This window comes from Gracilinanus agilis, chromosome 2 (genome assembly GCF_016433145.1).
Source record: "Gracilinanus agilis isolate LMUSP501 chromosome 2, AgileGrace, whole genome shotgun sequence".
Lineage (NCBI taxonomy): Eukaryota > Metazoa > Chordata > Mammalia > Didelphimorphia > Didelphidae > Gracilinanus > Gracilinanus agilis.
In genome coordinates, this window is record NC_058131.1 from 117055734 (window position 1) to 117081333 (window position 25600).

General features: G+C 37.1%; 1 protein-coding gene across 1 annotated transcript in view; it reads right to left on the reverse strand.

Annotated features, from left to right (window-relative positions):
• Positions 1-23930, reverse strand: part of VPS54 (VPS54 subunit of GARP complex) — an 88933-nt gene extending 65003 nt beyond the window's left edge. The window contains exons 1-3 of the mRNA XM_044663380.1: positions 23856-23930; positions 3932-4093; positions 3253-3494 (exon numbers count right to left, since the gene is read on the reverse strand). Coding sequence (XP_044519315.1) covers positions 3253-3494; positions 3932-4067 — 378 coding nt within the window. The 5' untranslated portion in view covers positions 4068-4093; positions 23856-23930. The remainder of the gene's footprint in view (positions 1-3252; positions 3495-3931; positions 4094-23855) is intronic.
• Positions 23931-25600: the final 1670 nt, after the last annotated feature.

Sequence of the window (25600 nt, forward strand, 5' to 3'; positions counted from 1 at the left end):
AGACATTATATAATCATGAAATCTGAATTTAATGCTCAAGGAAAAGTCCCTAAACTATTCATATACTTTAACTCAGGAACACAAAAAATGTAGTGATATATTTTTATATATATGTATATAGATAAGATATTCATTTAACAGTTTTTAGCAGGATAAATCATGGGTCCAAAGGTATTAAAAACACCCTCAGAAAACTCTATAGTCAGCCTATGGCTTCATTCAACAGGGAAAGTAGCATTAAAGATTTGTAGAGTAAAATTAAATACTAAAAGTAAAATACAATATCATCTTGGTTATCAATAATATGACTATTAACAATAAATTCCAGAATAAAATAGAAACACATGATCAAATGAGGAAATGTAAAGATGTAATAATGAAATTTAGATATTTTTGCTGGCTTTAGAAAAGAGGAATAGAGGAATAATTAAGCTTACTACTATCCTTAAATATTTGATGAAGTTTTGTGATAAGCAGAATTTTTTCTTTAAAACATTTGTTAAAAATATAAAATAATCTATTATAATCATAGCAAAATAATCAGACTCCAGTCTCAGAGCTAATGGTAAGTTATTATGATTTAGAAAGGGGGAAGCTAAGTAAGTGGCTCAAGGGCCTGAGAACCAGGCCTCTATAGAGGATAAGAGGTCCTGGGCTCAAATCTGGCCTCATATTCTTCCTAATTGTGTGACCCTGGGCAATTCACTTAACCCCCACTGCCTAGTCCTTACTACTCTTCTGCCTTGGAGCCAATACACAGCATTGATTCTGAGACAGAAGATAAAGGTTTAAAAAAAAAAAGACTTAGACAAAACTCATATTTGAAAATTTTCAATACAAGTTCCTAAAGTTCATCTACCAACAGAGACTCAGTTTAGAAAGCCACTAAAATTTGCAGTGAATTTTTTAGTTATATAAAATAGACAGGATCTTTTAATTCATGGAAAGTCTTAAATGGATGTAATTTTTATTCTTGAAAATGAGGATAGAATTAGCAACTGAGAGGATGTCTATCAATTGGAGACTGAACAAGTTTAGTTTATGATTATGATGGAATTATGCTATTAGAAATGATGAGCAGGATGGTTTCAGAAAAACCTGAAAAGGCATGAATTGATGCAAAGTGAAGTGAACAGAACCAAGAGAACATTGTGTACACTGTAACAGCAATATTGTATGATGATCGGGGACAGTTGGGTAGCTCAGTGGACTGAGAACTAGGCCTAGAGATGGGAGGTCCTAGGTTCAAATCTGACCTCAGACACTTCCCAGTTGTGTAACCCTGGGCAAGTCACTTGACCCCCATTGCCTAGCCCTTACCACTCTTCTGCCTTGGAGCCAATACACAGTAATGACTCCAAGACAGAAGGTAAGGGTTTAAAAAATATATATATTGTATGATGATCAACTGTGAATGACTTGGCTATTTTCAACCATATAAAGGTCAAAGTCAATTCCAAAGAACTTATGATGAAAAATGCTAACCAATGTCATAGAAATAACTGGTGGGAGTCTGAATGCAAACTGAAGTATACTATTTTTAATTTCATTATTTTTTGTCTGGCTTTTTTTTGGCCTGTGTCTTCATTCACAATGTGACTAATAGGAATTTCTTAATCTCCCTATGTCTCTTTACACTGCACATGAATGGATGGGAAGAATTTGGAACTCAAACTTTAAAAAAACGAATGTTAAAAATTGTTAAAAATTTGAGGGGAAAATCTATTAAAAAAAAATAAGAGTTGGAGAGTGGTATGTAGCACCAAAACACTGCTACACTACTGGTAAAGGATATTTATACAAACACATTCACATTTAAAGAATTTATAGGCTTAGAAAAAACTATTAAGAATACAGTGAAAGTATCCTAAAAAGGAAGCCATTCAAAAATTCATACATTAAGCACCTAGCACTTTATGTCTATCAGCCAGCTTAGTTAAAAGATCAGAAAGGCCAAAGGGTTGGCTACTATGTGTTGACTTTTTTTTTTCAGCCACAGCAACTCAAGAAGAATATAATGAAAAACATAGAAAGGATAGCAAACTCAATGTATACAAAATTAGTTTCTCAAAAAATCTTCAAGGCTGTAATAATGGACTAAAAACTAATAAGATAAAATTTAACACAGATAAACATAAAATCTTTCCTATACTTGTGTTTAAAAAACAAACAATACACATAGTGGGGAAAGTATCAATAAATGAGAGTTAATGAGAAAACATTATTAGGACTTTTAGTGAACAGAAAGTTCAATATATGCATTTATCAAAAGCTCCAGAAATATTCAATAGTGAAAAGAAAGCTGGGTTTAGAATCAGAGGACATGATATGACAAAAGACATGAATCGAAAGTCGGCTCTGCTATTTACTACTTATAAGACTCTGATTAAGTCACTCTCCTTCTCTGGGCCTGTTTCCTTTTCTGTAAAGTGTGGAAATTGGAAAACTGGAAATTGGAAATCTAAAAATTTTTCAGGGTGTAGTTTTAAATATGTGACTTCATGATTTTCTGATGCAAAAAGTATTATGAGCAATAAGAGTGAGAGTCCTATCTATATTAATGAAAACAAGAATCCTTGAAATATTTGCATGCAATGTATTTAGTTAAGTAGGAACAAAAAGCAACTCATCACAAGCCATTTATTAATAGTGAAGAGAAACAGCTTAATCTTTTGACTCATACTGAAACTAAACTTGATAACCAAAGAAAGGAAGAAAACAAACACAGATGGGTAGCAATATATATTTCCTTCAATGGGGATATAATAGGAGGAAAAGAGGAAAGGCGGAGATAAAGAATTAGAGGCAAAAACAGAGTAAGGAAGGAATCAGTCCCAAGCAAAACAAACTCTAAAGATGTATAAAAAATATTTATAGCTCTTTTTGAGATGGCAAAGAATGAAAATATGAAGGGGTGCTCATAAGTTGAGGAAAGGATAAATAAGTTATGGTACAATAAATTTGATGGAACTACTATACTGAACTCTACTCAGAGTAATGACCAACCAAGATTCCAGAGGACTATTCATCAAACATCCTAATAAAAAGGACTCAGAATGCAGAATGTGACAAATATATTTTTGGATATGGCCAATGTAGAAATGTTTTAATTAACTATATATGTTTACAATGGGTTTTGCTTTTCTTGGAGAGTGATTGGGGGAATTATAAAGTAAGAGGATGGATCATGATCAATTAAAACAAAAATTTTTTAAATTTTAAAAAGAAATGAGGTTCAAGAAATGACTCTACCTGAGAGATTTCCTGTTGATATATTGCAAAATGTTCTTTGCTGATTTGTGGGAGGTAGAATGAAGGCATGACTTCTGTGTCCACAAAGTCTTGTCCCCATGTTTTTGTAAAGAAATCAGATTCTCTTTTTGCTAATCTAGGATCATTTAATGCTGCTGGAAGATTTACTTTGGAATGATAAATAGTCCACCTATGTTGATCTGCAACTAGAGATGGGGCATCACATAAACTATGTGAATCACCTGCAGAAAATAAAGAAAACTCAGTCTTTATAGTTGCTTTTAAGTCAAAAAGCAAATTCATTTTTAGAAAATATTATAAATTTACTACATAACAAAGCTAATCATTATATGTACATATGTGAATGTATAGTTTAGAAAACAAAAAAAAATCATAAATTCTACTTTATACAAACCACCTAAAAATTTTCAGTTGAAAATATTTTAATAAAAAAAATCTATATTATACCAATCTCAATTTTCCTATCTCATTCCTCATAAAAAATGTCTAAAACCATTCAAATCCTTACTTTGGAGGACCTATAACATTAATGGATTATTAAATCATACTACTTTAAAGAATTAAGATTTAATCTTTTTTAAAACAGCAAATGATTCTCCATTACTCAATTAATATATTTTATCATGTATTCTATTGTTTATAAAAGAATATTCGTTACCTGTGGGTTCCTTGGGACACACATCTGGCAGTGACTGTATGGGTCGAATATGTTTAGTAGACTCTACCTCCTTTTTAAAGAAAACATCACTGCTACTTGCTTGAGGCACTGGTGAAGAACTGTGGCTTGAAGCCATTGCATAAAATCACCCCTCAAATGGAACTAAATAGGAAAGAATACAAATATTGATCAAATTGTTTATTATACAATGAAATCAGATTTTTTTTTCCTACAAAAAAGCACTCCTAAAAAAACTTCACAGAGAAATTTCTACCAAGCTACCCTCTAGAAACCAGAATGTCTGCGATTGGGAAAAGCTGGAGGACAGTGGATAGAGCATTGTTGTGAGGATCAAATGAGGTAATATTTGTAAAGAGCTCTGCAAAGCTTGAAGCACTATATAAATGCCAACTACTATTATGATTATTTTATCATTATTATAATTTCTTACAGTAGGCAAATATAATGGCTATCTAGTCTTCAATCAACTGTTAAAAACCATAACCCACTAGAAACCAATATTCCTTCATTTTATCTTTAAAGTCGCACACCAATACAGCTCAAATATATCTCTCAAGACTAAAACAATTCATTCACTCATCCATTATTCATTCATTCACTGAGGAAGTGATAAACATTTATTAAATACCTACTATGTGCCAAGCACTGTGCTAATATGTTATCATAAATACATAATTTAATATAAACATTTATATGAATTCTATATTATCGCAGTTGATCTTCAAAAGAATCCTCTGAGATAGGTCCTATTATGATCTTCACTTTACAGTTGAGGAAACAAGAGACAACGGTTAAATGACTGCCCAGGTTCACACAGCTAGTAAATATCTAAGGTTGATCAGGTTTTCCTGACTCTAGGCTCTGTGCTCTTCAGTAAGGCAACTTCTTCAGCATTATGCAAGGAGACTATCCTAAAAAAGGAACACCATCCCTGCCTTCAAGTAGCTTACAATCTCATTAGATAGGTAAGACATTTTACATGACACTTAAATATAAAACGTTACAGGAAATTGACTGGATAAATTCAAAAGAAAGAAAGGTGAATTAAGCAAATTTATCAGAGAAGATCACTAGAATTATCATCAAGATCAAGATCAGCTGAAGACATAGCTGACCTAAGAGTTAAAAAAAAAAAGTATCCTATGGTATGATTGTGAAAAGATGAAAAGATTGGTGGAGAGTTAAGGAGAGGTGATTCAGAGAGATAAGGTTTCTGGTGTAACTAAACAGATTCAGGTCTGGTGAAAAGACTGGACATTAAGCAGTCATTATTGTGCATATAAACCTGGAAAAAAGAACAAGTGGTAAGCTTTACTGGTAAGGAAAGAAGGAAAGAAAACAAGGCACCACACTGTTTTACAAATATTAATTTGTATTCTCACAACTCTGGAAGATAGTTACTATTATTAATCCCATTTAATAGTTGAGGAGGAACCTCAAGACTGGAGTTAAGTGACATACCCAAAGTTAAAAGACTAGTGAGTATGTAAGACCAAATTTGAATTCCTTACTCCAAACCCAGTGTTTTACCCAGTATGACACCTATAACATTTAAGATTTAGCTGCCTTTAACAGTCATACCAATTATTTGGATACTTAAAAAGCATCCCTAATACATATGTATATTATACAAAGCTAGGACAGATGGGTAAAAACCCTGGATGCCAAAAGTTCTTTATAGACTCTTAGAGCATTTGGGCTGAATCTATTAGGATGAAGTTTAACAAAGATAAATGTAAATTTTTACATTTAGGTTCAACAAACTGACTTTACAAATACAAAATGGATTTAGGATTAGATAGAAGTTTGATTAAAAAAAAGATTTGAGAAATTTTAGTGGATTAAGCTCAAAGCTGAGAGTGATAGTGACCAAAAAAACTAAAATTACTTTGGCCTACAGTAAGAGTGGCAAAGCTTCCAGAATGAAGGAAGGGATAAGTCATTAAATCCTGGATTTATACTAGATACAACATTCATGTTAATATTCCCTCAAACTACCTCAGCTCCTAAATCTTCAAACCTCTTCAAACCCCATGACCTCCTATACTACTCTTCAGTCACAATGAGAAATGATGATACCTTTCCATTGCCTACAAGTGTTCTATTTCCATAATGAAAATTTCAGAGATTTCTCTAACCATAACCTCCTATCATTTCATCTGTTCCAATGCCTCATCCTTCTTAGACATATTAATTGCCCTCATAGTGACTTCTCTTCCCTTCATGCCTGAGGCCATTACTTCTGACAAAAATTTCACTATACACAATAACAGCAATAATATGGAATAATCAATTGTGATAACCATAGCTACTCTCAACACAAAGATCCAGGACAAATCTGAGGGATTTAGGACAAAGAATACTATCTACTTCAGAAAAAGAACTGTCAGGGTCAAAATGCAGATGAAAGAATACAATTTTTCAATAGTTTATTTGGGTTTATGTTTTGGAATTTGGGTTTCATAAGATTACTTACAAAAATGAACAATATGGAAAAAATTAATTTAATTTTTTAAAAAGAAAGAAAATAAATAGTATGATATTTAAGATGGTTTATGTTTTAAAATTTTAAGAAATAGGCATAGTTTCTCTAAGTCTCACTGTCTAAAGGATCACAGATTTTAAGCTAGAATTGCCCCCAAAGATCACCTACTCATTATTTTTAGGACAAGAAAACTATGTCCCAGAGATCAAATGACTTGCCCAACTTCACAAAATAGGTAGCAGAGCTGGAATTTAAACCAAAGTCTTCTGACTTCAAACCCTATAGTCTTGTACTATATACCATTCTCTCCTAGTAACCATAATAAAGATGGAAGAGGATAGTGGGAAAAGAAAACAATAAGTGAGAACATTAGTCTGTAGTTGGAACATAATTGTTCCTCCTCTTTTTTCTCTCTTCCTCCAAGAAGAAAAGAAGCTAGCTAGCCCTTTTGGGAGAATGCTGGGCTGACATAATACAACTAATCTTGAGGATATTAAAATAACTCACAAGGCTGAGATTTATAGCTTTACCTATAAGTCCTAAAATGTACTGTAGATCACACCAAGACCCTAGGCAAAATTGACAAGCAGAATTCTTCCATGGTCCCTTCAATTTCTTTCTTCTCCTATGCACCTTCAATTACTCCATGAAGGAATAAAATACACTGGGGAAATCACAATGTTAAATACCATCTAATTCTTTTCCCCTATTCTAACCTTGAAAGTGACCTGTACCAGAGACAGTTGGGGTGGCTCAGTGGTTTGAGAGCCAGGCATAGAGATGGAAGGTCCAGGGTTCAAATCCAGCCTCAGACACTACCTAGCTGTGTGACCCTGGGCAAGTCACTTATCCTCCATTGCCTAACCTCTTTTGCTTTGGTACCAACACACAATATAGATTCTAAGCTGGAAGGTAAGGATTTTGAGGAAAAAGTGGCTCTACTTTATAGGGTCCAGTAGAAAGAATCACTCCTATGAAGATATACAATGGTGACTGATGAATCCATCATCAACTGAAGTAAAGGAAAGCACAAGCAACTGCAGGGATCAAGAAAAGCCTTGTGTAGAAGGCATCAGTTTAGCTGAGATTTGAATGAAGCTAGGAGATACTAAGAGGAAGAAGTGAACAGGAATTCAAGGCATAGGAGAGCTTAGACAAAGGCACAGAAACAAGAAATGGAAAGTCACAAGTGAGGAACAGTAAGAAGATCAGTCTAACTGAACTACAAAGTTTCATTAAAGTGAATAATGTATAAAACACCTGGAAAGGTAAGTTAGATCTAACTCAAGGGCATGAAAAGCCAGATAAGTGACTCTGAATCTTATTGAGCAGTACATATTGACTTGATCTGATAAGTCAAGGAGAGAATAAGGTTCTGAATCTTGACTTACTTTTTAATAGTTTTAAGAAAGGATTTAAGTTAAGAGTGACTATGATAAAAGGACTGAACTGTAGAAACAAAAAATTGGAAATTTTATTCTGAATCTGAATCTCATCAAAGTGAAACTGTTAACGGCTGTAAAATGGGAACTTGCTAAGGGAAACAGCTACTTCATTTTCGTTTGTAAGGAAAGGAAAGCAGTGCATTCCCAAATTGTAGAAGAGGATTTTTCAAAGACTTCGGAGAACAGACAAGTAGAATTCTATGCACTCAAATTGTTCATAAAAAGTCAACCTAAGAGCAGGAATAAGAAATTCTTAGAAATGAAAATCTGAAGGCACAAAAAGAAACAATTTCTTTGAGCTGACTCATCAGATGTTATCTTAAAAAGATCAATATGACTCCTCAGGAAACTTGTCCAACTTAGAAAAAAATGTATATTCAATTAAAAACAAGGAATGTTAACAGAGGATGGGTAGAAAAACCATGGTGCAATACTCTTAGAATTGTGTCCAAGTACAAAAGTTGAGACTAAGATGAGGTGAGAAAAACTTAAAAAATGTCTGTAGGTTACTGTTTTTTTTTCCCCTCTTGCTGTCTTGGATGTTTTTTAGAGGAAAGGGTATTTGGCATTTTTTTTTTTTAGTTACATTGGGAGAAAAAAATAAGAACAGGGATTGGATCTTAGGATGGATGGAACTAAGATGATAAAATAAACTTGTCTCTATTTCATCTACCATGAGAACTGGCAACAGAGAAGAGAGCTACCCAAATCCCATTTTATTCCTATTTGCATTTTTTTTCCTGCCAAGGAAAATAATCTTTTAAGTGATAAAGTCTGAAATAATTATCTAACAAGAGTTAATTTTGTTGTTCATCCTTTGTTCTGAAGACCAATGACATCATTGGTTTTAAGTAAGGCAAAGTTGCACAAAGTCTTCAGCCTCACTCTCTCTTCTAGTCATCAAAGTCCAGCGGCAAGACAAAAATCAGGGCAACAGAAAATGATCCACAGTGATGACTGTGGCATCTTTGATGGCTAACCAAGCTTAGAGCTCCACAGCACCTGCTTCAGTTGCTTTCATGGCTTTTGGAAAAAAATTATTCTCATCCACCCGTTCCACTGGGGGAAGTCTTCACATGTTTGGGGTGGACATCTCCCTAAATCTGTGTTGGCAAACCTATGGCACACCTGCCAGAGGGGGCTGCTCCCCTCTCCCTCTCCACCATGCCTGAGGACATTCCTCACTTTACCCACCCCTCTACCCAGAAATCCAATGGAAGCACTTTCTCCTTCCTCTGTCTACAGTAAGGTGGGGGGCTCACATGCAGTGTGAGAGTTGTAGTTTGACATCCAGTCTCTAAAAAGTTCAACATCACTGCCCTGAATCATCAAAGTGTTTGAGGCCTATCAGTTACCTTCAACCTAGTTTAGCTCAAAACCAGAACAAGGCTGTAGTGCATGTTACAGCTTCTTGGAGCCACAGGTGATAGCTAGGTGGCTCAGTAGGAGAGCCAGGTCTGGAGACAGGAGGTCCTGGGTTCAAATCTAGCCTCAAACATTTTCTAGAGATGTGTCACTCTGGACAAGTCACTTAACCCATTGCCTAGTCCTTGCCATTCTTCTATGTTGGAAATGATGCTTAGTATTGATTCTAAGACAGAAGGCAAGGGGTTTATTTTGTTGTTATTTTTTTAAGAGTAGACTCCTTTGGGTGGATAAGCAGCCCTGAAAAATGCTTCACAAGCATTCATACCAGAAGAGCTAGTTTTCCCTGAAAATCCTATACACCCTCAAAAGATACTAGAGTAATTTGCCATTTCCTTCTCCAGCTCAGATGACAGATTAGGAAACTAAGTCAAACAGGGTTAAGTGACTTGCCCAGATTCACATAACTTGTGTTTTCCTTCCTGAGTTCTAAACTCATAAAGAAGAGTCTTCCTGACTCCAGGCTGGGGGCTTTATCTATTGCACCACCTAGATGCCCTCATGTCATGAGATACCATAGTTTTTAAAGAAGTTAAGTTGAGGCTCAGCCAAAAAGTCAATGGAGAAGAACATGTTGCGTATAGGCAAACTGAGGCACATTACAAATTCATATTGGACACATGTGGTATAAATAATATCATCAAAAAATTGCATGACCAGGAAAAAAAAAAAGATAGTCACAAAGAGAAAGCAAAAAGCTAACTGAGGGGGCAGCTAGGTGGCTCAGTAGATTGAGAGTCAGGTCTTGAGACAGAAGGTCCTAGGTTCAAATCTGGCCACAGATACTTCCTAGTTATGTGATCCTGGGCAAGTTACTTAATCCCCATTGCCTAGTCCTTACTGCTCTTCTGCCGTGGAACCAATACACAGTATTGATTCTAAGACAGAAAGTAAGGATTTAAAAAAAATAATCTAACTGATGAATGGCCCACTGACTAGATTGGTAACCATGGAATATCTATCAACTGACCTGGAAAATAAATCCAGGAGAGATAATCTAAGAATTATTGGATTTCCTGAAAAAAAGAACTTAAGATACCATCTTTCAATAAATTATCAAGGAAAACTGCCCTGACATTCTAGAACAGGGTAAAATAGAAATTGAAAGAACCTACCAATCACCTCCTAAAAAAGAACTCAAAAGGATAACTCCCAGGAATATTATAGCCAAATTCAAAAACTTCCAGGTCAAGGAGAAAATACTGGAATATCACAGTCCAGGGATTTAAGTAGCTTCTACATTAAAGGATCTATGGGCCTGGACTGTGATATTCCAGAAGGCAAAGGAGCTAGGACTTCAAACATCACTTACCCAGCAAAACTGAGCATAATCCTTAGGGAGAAAAAAAAAAGATATTCAATGAAATAGAGGACTTACAAACATTCCTGATGAAATGATCAGAGTTGAATGGAAAAATTGACTCTCAAATGCAAGACTCAGAATTTGCATAAAAAGGTAAACAGGAAAGGGGCAGCTGGGTAGCTCAGTGGAGTGAGAGTCAGGCCTAGAGACAGGAGGTCCTAGGTTCAAACCCGGCCTCAGCCACTTCCCAGCTGTGTGACCCTGGGCAAGTCACTTGACCCCCATTGCCCACCCTTACCAATCTTCCACCTATGAGACAATACACCGAAGTACAAGGGTTTAAAAAAAAAAAAAGGTAAACAGGAAAGAGAAATCAAAAGATATTCAATAAGGTTAAAATGTTTACATCCCTACATGGGAAGATGATTCTTGTATCTCCTAAGAACTTTATTATTATGAGGCCAGTTAGAAGTAATATACATAGACTGAGGACAAAGTTGTGAGTTAACTATGATGGGATGTTATTGAAAGAGGGTAAGAGAGAGAGAAGAAGGAGAGGAGAGAAATAGAATGGGGCAGCTGGGTGGCTCAGTGGATTGAGAGCCAGGCCTAGAGACTGGAGGTCCTAGGTTCAAGTCCGGCCTAGGACACTTCCAGCTGTGTGACCTTGGGCAAGTCACTTGACCCCTATCGCCCACCCTTACCACTCCTGGGCTAAGGACGGTCCCTAGCCCTGATGAAAAAGGAGGAGGGTTGGGCATGGGGCTAGCAACCCCACCCTGTAAAAACTACATCTGCTAAAGAAACTGCAACCTAAAGTAGGGGCAGCTGGGCTAGCTCAGTGGATTGAGAGCCAGGCCTAGAGACGAAAAGGTCCTAGGTTCAAACCCGGGCTCAGACACTTCCAAGCTGGGTGACCCTGAGCGACCCATTGCCTACTGGTTGTGGCCCTATGCTCCTAGAATGGAGTCCCAGGATAAAAAAAAAAAATTACCTCACATAAAAAGAGGCATGAAAGAGCTTTATAGTGGAGGGAAGATGGGGTAGGTAGGGAAGGGAGCAGTTGAACCTTTCTCTTATGAGACCTGGTTCAAAGAGAGAAGAACATACATAATCAATTAGGTGGAAAAGTCTATCTTGCCCTACAGAAAAAGATGAGGGGAAGGGTATAATAGAAAGGGGGGGGGTAGTAAATGCTGAGGGGAAGGGTATAATAGAAAGGGGGGGGTAGTAAATGCTGATAGAAAAGACGGTAATTGAGGGATATGATGATCAGAAGCTAAACTGAGGACGAACAGAATAAAAGTGGGGGGGGGAGGAAGATAAGTTCGGTAAATAGATTGGAGAGAAATACAAAGTAATCATAAGTGAAAAAATGTTTTACAAGTCTCCCTAATAAAGGCCTCATTTCTCAAATACATACCAAAATTCAAAAATAAAGTGCATCTGAGTAGAAACTACTATTTAGGAAAGAATTTCTTTTAAATAGAAAATTGCATTAGAATTGCTTTATTTTTTTCTATCATTGATATTACTTTTAACATTTGTAATTTTTTAATATCAGGAATTTTTCTGCAGTATATTTGATTGTTAAATCCTTTTATACAGAATAGATTCTGATATAGGTTTGTTTTTGTTTTTCCCACTTGCCTACTCAATACTGTAAAATAAATCAGACACAATTTATCCTGTTTACTGGAACTATGACTTTGGAAACCTACTGCACCACATGTGCGTGTGTATGTTGTATTACTAGTTCTCTCTTACCAAGCTGATACACATGTTCTTATTAGTTTCCAAAACTCTAAATAATACTTTAAAACAGTACGAGAGATCAAATTATGAGTTTTCTATGAATATCTTCACCAAAGAAAAAGTAAGGTGTATGTAAGTCACAAATTCAAAACCAATAGCCAAGTAATTAAAAAAAAAAAAAAAACCCTTTCTAAGTATTGGTTCTAAAGCTGAAGAGTGGTAAGATCTAGGCAAATGGAGTTAAGTGACTTGCCAAGGGTTATACAGCTAGTTGGTGTCTGAGGACACATCTGAACCTAGGTCCTTAAGACCTGCTCCACTATGCTACCTAACTGCCCCTCAAGACAGCTAATTTTAATATTAGCCAAAGCAAAGAAAATCTGCTGCAAGAAAATTATGCAATACAGCATGCCAAAAACAAAAAATTGATCAAGCATTTTCCATTACTAACTACCTTTGCTTTTCTTTAGTAGAGTTAATTTAGAATAGAGGTCACATGTTTTGTTTTTTAAATTTCATCAGTCTTAATTATGTAACCCTGAAGATCAGAGCCTTTAAATTATTTTGTATCAGGGAATTTCAGAAAAAAATGGATCTCAAAAGCTAGCTAATTCAACTTAAACTTGAACAGGAATCCCCTCTACTACAAACCATTAAATAGCCATACCACCTCCATCTGAAGACCTCCATACTAATGGAGAGACAAACTTATCACACCTCCCAAAAGAAGACAATTTAAACTTTGAGAAATTTTAAATCTTTTCTTTACATTAAGTTAAACTCTCTCAGTAATTTCCATCCATCAAAAAATTGGAAAATGAGGGGGTGCCCTTCAATTGGGGAATGGCTAAACAAGTTGTGGTATCTGATGGTGATGGAATACTATTGTGCTAAAAGGAATAATGAACTGGAGGAATTCTATGTGAACTGGAATGACCTCCAGGAATTGATGCAGAGCGAAAGGAGCAGAACCAGAACACTGTACACAGAGACTGATACGCTGTGGCACAATCGAAAGTAATGGGCTTCTCTACTAGCAGCAATGAAATAATCCAGTATAATTCTGAGGGATGTATGAGAAAGAACGCTATCCACATCCAGAGAAAAAACTGTGGGAGTAGAAACACAGTACAGAAGAAAAACATTTGCTTGATCATATGGTTCGATGAAGATATGATTGGGGATGTAGACTCTAAACAATCACTCTATTGCAAATATTAATAATATAAAATAGGTCTTGATCAATGATCAATGTTCCACCCAGTGGAACTGCTCATTGGCTAGGGGGGGAGGGAAAAGGGGAGGAAAAGAACATGAACATGTAACTACAGGGAAAAAATACTCGCAATTAATTAATTAATTGAAATTTTAAAAATAAGATTTAAAAAAAATTTTCCACCTATTACTACTAATTCTGCCATCCAGTGAAAAACAACACAAGTTTAAATCCTTTTGTACTTGATGGACTTTCAAATATTTGAAATGGGGCTATCTATCAAGTCTTCTCTTCTCCAAGTTAAATATCCTCCATTCTTTCAATGAACAATCAATAAATATTAATGAAGATGGCTCAGAGAAATCACATTTTGAACAATATTAAAAATAAACAGAGACAAAAAGATGTCCATTAATAGATATTAGAATTCATCCTACAAAAATGTCATGAGGCACTGCTGCATATTACTGTCCCAAATAGTCCATAGATATAAAGTATTCCAACTTCCAGAGCTCTATAAATATCATTCATCTACTTTCCCATCAATCTTTTTCTTTCCCTATCCCTAATAAATTAGAAAAATAAAAAATTTTTAAACTATCAAGATCCTTTTCAAATGGAATAAGAGGGGTGGAAGTGAAATGGTTTAACTTGAACAAAAAAATGATGATGCAATAAATATAATCATTTTAAATACTTCAATTTAGGAGGGAAAATCCTGTGAAGATTTTCTACTACTGCAACTAAGTAGTAAGCCTAGGTGAGTAGTTTTCAAAGTATGGTCCAGGGACCCCTGAAACCCTTTCAAAATTATTTTCACAATGATAAGAAGTTTTAATTTATAATACAGTAAATATCAATAGATACAGCCCACATAAACAAAAGCTCTTTGGGATATCATGAATAATTTTTAGGGGCATAACAAGGACATGAGACCACAAAGTTTGAGAATCACTGGCCAGGGCATTAAAAATGGTTGATAGTGAAGACTAGTTTCTAGGGTACTTGTGCTAATTGGTCAATTTCTGAAGTTATAATCTAAATTCTACTTAATTTTTTCAATAGTCATTAACTAATATCAGCTGTCATAGGTAAAAGCAGTTATTGAAACTGCTGGATTTGGGGAGAATGCAAAGAATGTAAATATACCATATATATTTCCACATACAGAAACATCAAATCACGAATGAAGAAAATGAAAATTCCCAAGTGTAGTAAGAACAATGATACTTCCTCTAGTGAATGAAGTACAACAGTTCATTGCCAGAATGATTTTTACTAATAACTCTATTGTAGGATAGAATTGAAAGAAAATCTTCTAGATAGTTAAATCTATTAAAAAAGTGGAATGGGCTACCTTGAAAAATAGTGATTCCTCTTGCTGAAGGATATATCCAAGTAAAGGTTAGATGAACTCTTAATGAATATGCTGTAAAAAATTCTTGTATAGATATGTATTGGACTAGATGGCCACTGAGATCCTTTCCAACTTTGAAATTATGTAATATATGCTTTCTCTTATCTATGTACTTCAGCAGGATCCTTAACCCTTGCTCCTTCCTGTCCAACTGAGGTAAGATTCTGGCCTCTCAGCACTGTTAGTCTATATCAGGGGTTATTCTCACATCTTTCTAAATCTTCTTTTGCCCAAAATACATGCAGCACCTCCCCATCTTATAACTGAGGAGACACTGCATGGATTCAGCTTATAAATAAGACACTTAATTTTAGTATTCTGCAAAACCTATCCCAAACTCTGATCTACATGCTAGAACTGACTTATACAACTGAAAAAGTCATCAGTACCAACCCAGCAATGAGAAAACTGGAATTCCCTACGGTGTAGTTAACAAATGTGGGGCTACTTAAGTCAAAAGCCCTTTGACATAAGAGTCTCAGTTTCCTCAATAAGAATAACAATAGCATCTATCACACAGGGTCAATTGTATTGTTCAAATAAGATAATATACATAAAATATTTTATTAGAAATTTATCATCTATTATTGTTATTCCCTCAATTCCATTTTGTTTACATTGATTTTGCTGGTTTCCAAAGGTTGTTTCCCAAAAGATATATCAGTTATCACTGTACTTGAAAATACATTAGCAATAAATGGCACATTAATCTTAATATAGACATTATAAGTTAAATTCTCAATTATTCACATAAAAAATTATTCTTTGTAGCTTTCTCTGTAGTGAATTTGTGTTCAAGGTCAGTAATCTCTAGACTTCCCCAGAACACTACTGAATTGTATTCTCCAACAGCCACCACCTCCTCACGTTTAAATAATATACATTTTGAAGTGATTTCAACAGTCTCAGTTAAACAAAAATTAGATAAATATTCAGTGGGAAAAATTATATAATACGTTAGTTACTAAGACAACTGTATGTTTAATTATCTGTTATCAAGAATTATTGTGCTACAAATTGACAAGCTAATTTTACAAGGGAAAGATTTTTTTAAAAATTATCAGAACAAGGATCAACTGTGAAAAACTAAACCATTATTAGCAAAACAAGTTTCCAAGATAACCACAAGGGACTGAAATGAAAATGAAAATGCTATCCACAGCCAAAGAAGGAATTGCTGGAGTCTGAGTGTGTAGATCAAAGCACACCATCTTCCAGAATATTTTCTTAATGAGATTTTATTGTATGTGCAATGTGTCTTCTATCATGAGCAATATGGAAATATGTACTAAATGAAAGTATGAGTATAACCTATATCAGACGATTTACCGGCTTGGAGGGGGAGGTGAGAGGGGTTGGGAGAGAGAAAATCTGAATTATAAAATATCAGAAAACAATTGTCAAAAATTGTTTCTATATGTAACTGAAAATAAAAAATAAGTAAACAGCCTATAAAAGAGGAATAAATAACAGTAGATTATAGTTTTAAGGAAGTGTTCACTAAACTATACTAAAGGTATCAAATGAACGAGTGCAATCTTAACTTGGATTAAAATGTAACTGAGAAATAGTTAACAAAATTAAAAAATAAATTTTTTTTAAATTTATCAGAACTCTGAGAGGGCTCCAGGATTCTGAGCAGATAGTACCTTTCTGGAAGATTTATTTAGAAAGACCTGGAAAAGACATCTCATAGGATGAGAAGGCATCAAGGAGTTACTGTTGATACTAGATAAGGAAGTAGCTGGCTACTCCATCAATAAAAAAAACAGATCTGCTTAAGTATTAATCACTTTCATCTTAGATGTTTGAAGGAATATTTCAGTACCTTAATTCAATTATATATTTCTCTTTATGAGTAGTTTACTTTTGTATTGTGTTCTTTGACATGGGTCAGTAATATATCACATTAATGAAGGGGGGAAAATTCAGTATTTTTTCAACTTTAACAAAACTGTATCAAACTTTATTTACAAGTATGATAAAGAAGAAAAAAGTGTGAACAGGGAGTTCAAGCAATTTGAACAAGTTTCTTAGTCTTAGTTATGGAACTATCTGGAATGGTACTCAAAGAGTGATCCAGAAAGCTGCTGTTAATGATCAGTTGGGATTTAAGGAATGGAGTATTTTTTTTTCCTTTTGCTTTAAAGATTTTTTGAAAAGTGGGAGAATTTCTTTGTAGTAGAGAATTACATTATGGGTTCAAAATGGCTTGAGGGAAAGGGGCAGTTAGGTGGCTCAGTGGATTGAGAGCTAGATCTAGAGACAGAAGGACCTGTGTTCAAATCTGGCCTCAGACATTCCCTAGTTACATGTGACTAGACAAGTCACTTAACCCCCATTGCCTAGCCCTTACTGCTCTTCTGCCTTGGAACCAATACACAGTATTGATTCTAAGATGGAAGGTAAAGGTTTAAAAAAATTTTTAAATATATATGAAGGGTCAAGAGTATGAAAAGAGACTGAATGATGTGGTGAATCATTTTGCTATAAAGAGGCTGACTTCTCCTTCCTCCTTGAGAATTCTTTTTTTTTTTTTAAACCCTTAACTTCTGTGTATTGGCTCCTAGGTGAAAGAGTGGTAAGGGTGGGCAATGGGGGTCAAGTGACTTGCCCAGGGTCACACAGCTGAGAAGTGTCTGAGGCCGGATTTGAACTCAACTTTTTTTTTTTTTTTGACTGAAGGCAGAATTAAAGTCTTATTCCAATGTCTATGAAAATGGCCCGAATTTCTTGAAAGATCAACAGAACTAGGACTGGAAGAGACCTCAAAGACTATCCAGTCCAACAGATGAGGCAGCTGAGATCTAGGAAGGTAAAAAGTATGTTAAGCAGGTTACCCAGGTAGTATCGGAGTATCTGCACTGACAAAATCTAAAATCCTTAAAAGTATTGGTGACTTAAGGTCATCGTTATGAATATTATTTTATTGTGTGGCAATAACAAGGATGCCCACAAGGACTACTGAGATATTAGAAGTTTACCCCAATACCAAACATTCCCAAAAAGCTATATTTGGCTAGTTCTGTTTCTATTTTTGAGTTTGGCTCTTGTCCCTTGATAAAGAGGATTCTAACTCACTGTCTATACTACTCACTTCTCATCTCCTGCCTTTCCCCATTTTCTCTAGTAAAAAGTACACAAGGCAATTCCATGCCTGGAATGCATTGCTTCCTTATCTCTGCTTCCTTCTAGGAAGCTTCCTAGATACTCTTCAGCAGAAAGGACCCTCCTCCCTCCTCAAACAGTCATTGACCATTCTGTCAGAATTTCTCCTTTGTCTCTACTACAAGGTTAAGTTTCACACATCTATGAACTGTATTCTCTCCACAGACTGCAAACCAATTGAAGGAGGGTCTGTTCTTTTCATCCCAGTGTTCCCAGGGCCTAGTGCAGTACCTTGGAGACAAGATTTATTTAGTACAAGTTTGTCAAACTGAATGGAACCCTAATCCATTTAAGGCTAGAAAACCAGATAAATAAGCTTATTTAAAATGCTTTAAATGTTTAAAAAGCTCGAAAATGCTAAAACTCAACAGTGAGTGCCTAATTGCATGGGCTATTAATTTGTTCACAATGCTGTGATGTTTTGTTTATTTCCTGGTTCTGGACTGTGTTCTGGATTAATTGTGGCAAATAACCTCTGGAAAATGAGTTATTCTAAAATGTACTAAGAGTACAGGGTGAGGAATCAGAAACTCTGTCTTGGTCACACTCATTAGTATGAAGTCTTAGCCAAGTCCCTGAACTTCTCTGTATCCCACTCCTGTTAACAGAAGGAAACTAAACTGCTAACCATCTAAGCCAGTGATGGGCAAACTTTTTTAAAGAGGGGGCCAAAGGAAAGGAAATGCTCATCTGTCAGTCTGTTTCTAAGGCAACTCTTTCAAAGTTTCATTGTATTGTATCTCATTGAATTCCTCAGATTAGGAATAATGTCTCAGTGCCAGATAGAAGGTTTCAGGGGGCCACATCTGGCCCGCTGGCCTTAGTTTGCCCATCACTGATCTAAGCTAAACTTCTAAGATCTCTAAGAATATTACCCATTTCAAAAAATGTAAACACTAGTAATAAAGATTTCTGAAACTATTTCTATAAATGTGAAACATTTCACATTTATAGTAAATTATAGCTCCCGTTTTCACATTATTTTTTTTTAATACAAGATCTCCAGATATTTCTCTGGCTGTAAATGCAGCATTTCTTCTTGAGTCCCAATCTCACTACAGATTGGCACAAAAGTAGTGGCCTGAGGGGGGCAGCTGGGTAGCTCAGTGGAGTGAGAGTCAGGCCTAGAGACGGGAGGTCCTAGGTTCAAATCTGGCCTCAGTCACTTCCCAGCTGTGTGACCCTGGGCAAGTCACTTGACCCCCATTGCCCACCCTTACCAATCTTCCACCTATGAGACAATACACCGAAGTACAAGGGTTTAAAAAAAAAAAAAAAAAGTAATGGCCTGAGTCTACATGCTCCTTGTGGCCCCCTACTCCTGGGAGTTTACATATTGATCTGCTCACATGATAGCCTAAACATTTGCAACAGTTGGGATTACAACAGCATGTGTGCCATCAAACCTGGCTAAACATCTAGTTCTCCAAATTAATTAATTTGGAAAAAAACATATTTCTCACTTTGTTCTCTGCTGCCACTTCCCCCAAGAGGGCCAGTCTGAGGTATCAATGTGCAGATATATGATCTGCTCACTATGAGTCAGCCTTGTCGGTTAATCTTCTTAAAGGGGTCATAAACACTATGGCTCTGGGAGTTTAGATCAGTGATAAGCTAACCTGAGGGAGAGTTAGCTGATGAAGCTTCAGGCTTTCAGTATTTTAGAAGCCTTCAGGAATCCCTTTCCAAAAGGGGTCAAGCTTCAGATGAAGCTTTTACTGGCCACTAGTTGAAATTCTACCATTCTTCTCTCCTAGCTTCTCCTCCCCCCCTCCTCCAATTTATTGCTCAGAAGGTGTAGAGAAAAGACAAAGGGGAGAGTTTCTGATCCTTATCTGTGTTTCTATATGTAGAGATGTCCTATATGAACAAAATAAATCTACCTACCTTACTAATAAAATCTGAAAGGCATATTTACTAGTAAACTGTTTTTAAGTTTCAAGAATTTCACTGGAAAAAATGTTAAGCAAGTAGGTGCTCTACAAATTTTCTGAGATAGTGAGGAAGCAGAAGAGAAGCCACTCAAAATACCCCCAAATTTTTATATTTCTGAAAAAAATGTTAACTATAACCAAAAAATGAATAGCCTGACAAAAATACACACATAGACACAATCTTTATTTTCTGGTGTATTAGCAGAAATGCCATGTATATGTTTAGAATGAAGGTAAAGGCAACTTAAAATCAAAGCCAGAGTGAACTTAACTTCCAAACTTTCACTTCTCCACTATGCTTTAAACCAATCTTGTCAAAAGCAAAATAAATAGAGATCCCTGTAGGCAACAAATTGGTTTAGAAAACCACAAATTAATATTATCTATTTTTGTTTATTTTGGGGTTTGTTTTTTTTTTAAGGGCAGCTAAGTGGTGTAATGTTTAGCTTGCTGGGCTTGGAGTAAGAATCATCTCCCTGAGTTCAAATCCAGCCTCAAACTAGTTGTGAGACCCTGTGCAAGCCACTTTAACTATTTTGCCTCAGTTTTTTGATCTTTAAATAAGTTGCAGAAGGAAATGGCAACTCCAGTATCTTTGCAAGAAAACCCCAAATGGGGTCACAAAAAGTCAGACATGACCGAAACAACTTAACATATTTTTAATTTATTTTCTTAAGCATTTTCCAATTCCATTTAAATGTTTAAATGTTGACATCTCTGCTTTAAATGTCCTTGAACCACATAATCAAAAGATCTAAACTACAACTAGAAGCAATGGATGGCTCAGTGGATAGAGACTCTAGATGTGGAGTCAGGACCACTTAAATTCAAATCCTGCGTCAGGCACATTTTTGTGACCTTGGGACAGTCACTAACCTTAAAATTTTTCAACTGTAAAATAGTAAAAATAATACCATCTATCTCCCAGAGTTGTTATGAGGATGAAATGATATTATATCTGTAAGCTGCCTGGTAGATAGTAGGTATTCTATAAGTGCCTATTATTATTATTGTTGCTCTACTTTTATTACTATTCCTTAAATCACAATCCTGATCCTGTCATATTATCTGTGGAAAATTTCATATTAAATAAAATTTATTTCCCTTAACATCCCCTCCACTCACAGAAGATGATGCAAGGTCCTTTTAGTCACCAGAACTAAAACGGTTGGAGAAAGGATTTCAGAGGAAGGAATTTTAGCTGGGATTTGAAGGAAGCCAAGGAAACCAGGAGGGGGAGATGATGAAGGAGATCATTCCAGACATGGGGGCCAGCCAGTAAGAATGCCTAGAGTTGGGAGACTGAGTGTCTTCTTGGAGGAAGGAAGCTCAATGTTATCACCAGCACAATGCATATAAGTGCTTAATAAATTCTAGGGAATTGAATCCTTATAACTGTGAATGCCAATAACTGAATCAGCCTTAAAGCAATGCTTTTTAATTTTTTCCAGTTCTCCAAATTTCATATTGAAATGTGCTGAGACATAAAAGCTGTGTTGATTTTAAAGTGGTACTAGTGATTTTAAAAAATCACTGCTTATTTCCAAATAAAACAAAAGATAGCTAATAGTATTTATGTTAGTCATCTTTGAAAAGGATCAAGTTTTGAAATTTTCTTTGTTCATATTCCTAAAGCTAGTAACAATAAAAATCAATAACTAATGTTTATCATATTTTAAAGTGTCCTAAGTATTTTACATGCATTATTTCTATTGAGTATCACAACAGCTTTTAGAGATGGGTATATTATAGTCGCCATCTTAGGGATGGAGAAACTGAGGCTAACAGAGGTTTAATGACTTGCCCAAACCACAATAAAAATGTCAGAAGCAAAATACAAAATAAGTCTTCCAGACTCCAGTGCCAACTTCATCCATTACATTATACGAATCTCCCTTAAAACCAATTTTAACATTGATAGAGATAAGACAAAAGAATAAAATTAAAAATGAATTCCACAAGCAAGATTTCAGATAGTGTTTCTTATAGTCTTAACACTAGAAATTTTCTTATACTTTGGTTTCAAGATGACATTAATTCCTTGTTCAAACCCACTTTGTTAAACTCCCCCATAAAGAAACTTCAACATATAGATGTATAGATAGATGATAACAATAACTATTAAAACTTCTGATACTTTTTAACCAATATTTTGTCACCAGTAAAAAACACTACTGAAAGAAAATCTCTTCTTGTTTGTGACCTACATAGCAATAATATTCAAAGAAAAGTATAGCAAAATAATCCTTGAAGTTAATAGTAACAACATTCTATAAAAAGAGTCATGAAAATAATTCTTTTCTTTTTTTTAAACCCTTACTTTCCATCTTGGAATCAATACTCTGTATTGGCTCCAAGGCAGAAGAATGGTAAGGAGTAGGCAATGGGGGTTAAGTGACTTGCCCACGGGTCATACAGCTGGGAAGTGTCGGAGGCCATAGTGGAACCTAGGACCTCCCATCTCTAGGTCAGGTTCTCAATCCACTAAACTATTCAGCTATCCCCTAATTCTTTTCTTTTTAAGAGAGAAATCTTCATCCAGAACTTCCATAAATCACGAAAGCATGGATCCGATGTGGACCATTATGGTAAAGTTGCACAAAAGCCACAATTACTAATAATAAAAATATATGTATACTGAATGAATATTTTCAGCAGTACCTATCACAAATAATGGTAATCAATATAAGCCTCCAAGTAAGAGACCTTCATAAGGAGTTATTTTGAATCTGATCACAATACCTAGACAAGCAAATTAACAACTCTCATCCTTCTATTAGTCCCATTGCAAGAGTTCAGGAAACATTATTAATCCCCAATTCATTAGAAACTTACTCCTGATCCATCATAATCCACAGCACGAATAAATCGATCATAAATGATACATGCTCATGATCTAACTTCCAAGCATATACAAGGAAGGAAAAATTAAAGCACTTTTCATGAAATCGATCAGCTTAGTAAGCATTTCTCATTAAAGTGCTCAGAGTTTTACAAATCAAGAATCGGATAACTAGTTTGAAAAAGCAAAAAATACTTCAAGTTATTTTAAGAGAGAAAATCTTGACGAAATGCTTTTAAAGACGGCTGAAAGTAGTTTTTTAAAGATATATTTGAAAATTATAGATAGGACTCTGTTTTGGTACAGCCAATATGCTAAAAATGCCATCCCTGTACTTGGTATCAAGGGAATCATTATAAAAGGGGCTCTACCCATCAGTAGTAGGAGGGAAAAGGAGATCCCTCCAGTTATTGCAGCTCTGCAGAGATAGAGGGTCACATCTGGGGAGAATTCCCCAAGCATGTCCAAGTACCAGGGAGGGAAAGCCCTTCCCACCCACCACCCACCTCCAAAGCAGATTAATAGGGTTAGCTCAGAGTGGGGGGAAACGAGATTATGGGGTTGCGGACAGGGGGCGATCCGAAGGCGGGCCCCAAGGGGATGCCAGGAAGCTACCATCTCTAAAACTTTCCCCACGTCCTGGGGTGAGAGGCGAGGGCCTTGTGGATAGCGGGTCCCGTGCCCAGCTGCTGGGGCAAGGACAGGGACTGTCCAGGCCTATGACCGCAGCCGGCCCCGAGGCTGGAAGGCGAAGGGGCAGAGTCTCCGCTCGTAGGCTGGGTGAGGGCCCAGAGTTGGGGACAAGGGGGAAGCTAACCCCGGCTCTCCCTCCCAGCACCCAACCCTTTCTCCTTTCTCCCTCCCAAACGGGCGAAGGGTTGGGAAAGGATATGGGGCTGGCTCCGTACCATACCTGCGGATCCTGGGCAACCGCCCCCGGGCGAGGCCTAGCGCATGGCCGGGAGCCTCCAGACCTCCACGTCGCCGCTGCCGCTATCGCTGCCACTGCCACTGCCGCCGGGCTCGGGCCGCCGCCGGCGCCTCTGGGCGCCCCGGGAGCCGGGCTCGGGCCTCGGCCCGGCCCCCGCGCCGGCGCTGGCCCGGGCTGCACGCAGAGGCGCAAGCCAGCCCCGGGAGCCGGCTCCGCTCCGGGGTGAGAGGCGGCCGCGGCGGCTCCTTCACGTCTCCGCCGGTCGTCCTGTAAGTCCGCAGTTTCCCCCGGGTCCGCAGCGCCGCCTCCGCCGCAGCCGCCGCCTCTCCCACATCCCCGGCCGCCAGAGGAGCTGCAGCTCCCGCCGCCGAGTCTGCCGCCACAACACCCAGCGCGGCCCGCCCCGGCCCGGCCTGGCCCCGGGCTGACGCCGCCGCCGCAGCTGCCACTGCCGTCTCAGTGACGGCCCCCAGCCCACAATCCACCGCGGCTCCGGCCCCGCCAACCGGGGCGGGAAGGCCGGGGCCGCTTAGGAGTGGGGGGAGGGGAAACACCCCTCCTCCCTCTCAGCCCCCGCGGGCTATACTGGCGTTGGAGCTTCCCTAAATATCTCCCCTCAGGCAAGCCAAAGCCGCCGAGCTTCCTCTCCCCTTTTTTCTGATAATTTCTGGGAATTGTTTGGGTTTAAGTCATTCCTCCCACATCTAGGAAAGACCCCCTATTTCCTATCTCCTTCTTTGTGGAGCATGACCCGCCCAAGTCTTTCATCCCCCAAATTTCCGATATGCCTTTAAAATGCTCCAGTCCCTGAGGTGGGAGGTGGGGGGTAGGGGGTGGCACGTTAACACCCAAATTGCGTCATTCCCTCACCCCTTGCAAAAATACTTATTAATAATAATGTTACAGTAATTAATAATCCAGTTAATATTAAAGGACCCCGCCAAAAACTGCCTAGGCCTCCAAGACCTAGAAGGAAAGGAATGCACTTGCCCTCTTCTCTTCTGAACAGTCCCAAGTTTCTTTATCAAGGAGAGGCTGCCTCTTTCTGTTCCCTCAAGTTACCCAGGGATTCACTTGAGGAAAAGAAACTCCCTCCCCCAGGGTGTCCTGAGCCCTCCCCTGAGCCTTACTAGGCCTTTCTCAGAGACCTGAAATGAGTATCCCAACTGACAGCCTAAAAAGCATCTACTTCCATAACCAGAACAAGATAAGTGTTTTAGGACAAATATAAGATAATTTTATGACCTTAAATATCATAGATCAAAGAATAAGAAAAGACCTTAAAGGACATCTAGTCTAACCCATTCATTTTACAGATGAGGACACTAAGAAGTCACTTGCCCAAGGTCACCCAAGGTGTAGCCCAATTGGATTCTAACTCCAGTCCTAGAACCTCAGATTCTTCAGTCTTTGAGCTGCACCAAACTTGGAAAATTACTCCTCACAGCTGAAAAAAATTTTACTTAATTTACTTTAAATACACACACACACACAACTTGAAACATATTTGACTTCTTATTAGAATTATTTTGAAAACTGAGTACAAAAAGTGCTTGGAGCATAATATGTCTTTTGCCTGTCAAAGGGAAAGAAGGCTGTTTGTGGCAGGAAAAAAAACAAAGCCCGCTTTAAGATAGTTAAGGAAAAAATATAAATTCAACAAACTGCTATGTTTCAGGCACAAAAACACATTCTCTGACCCAGGAGAACTTAATCGCTTAGTTAAT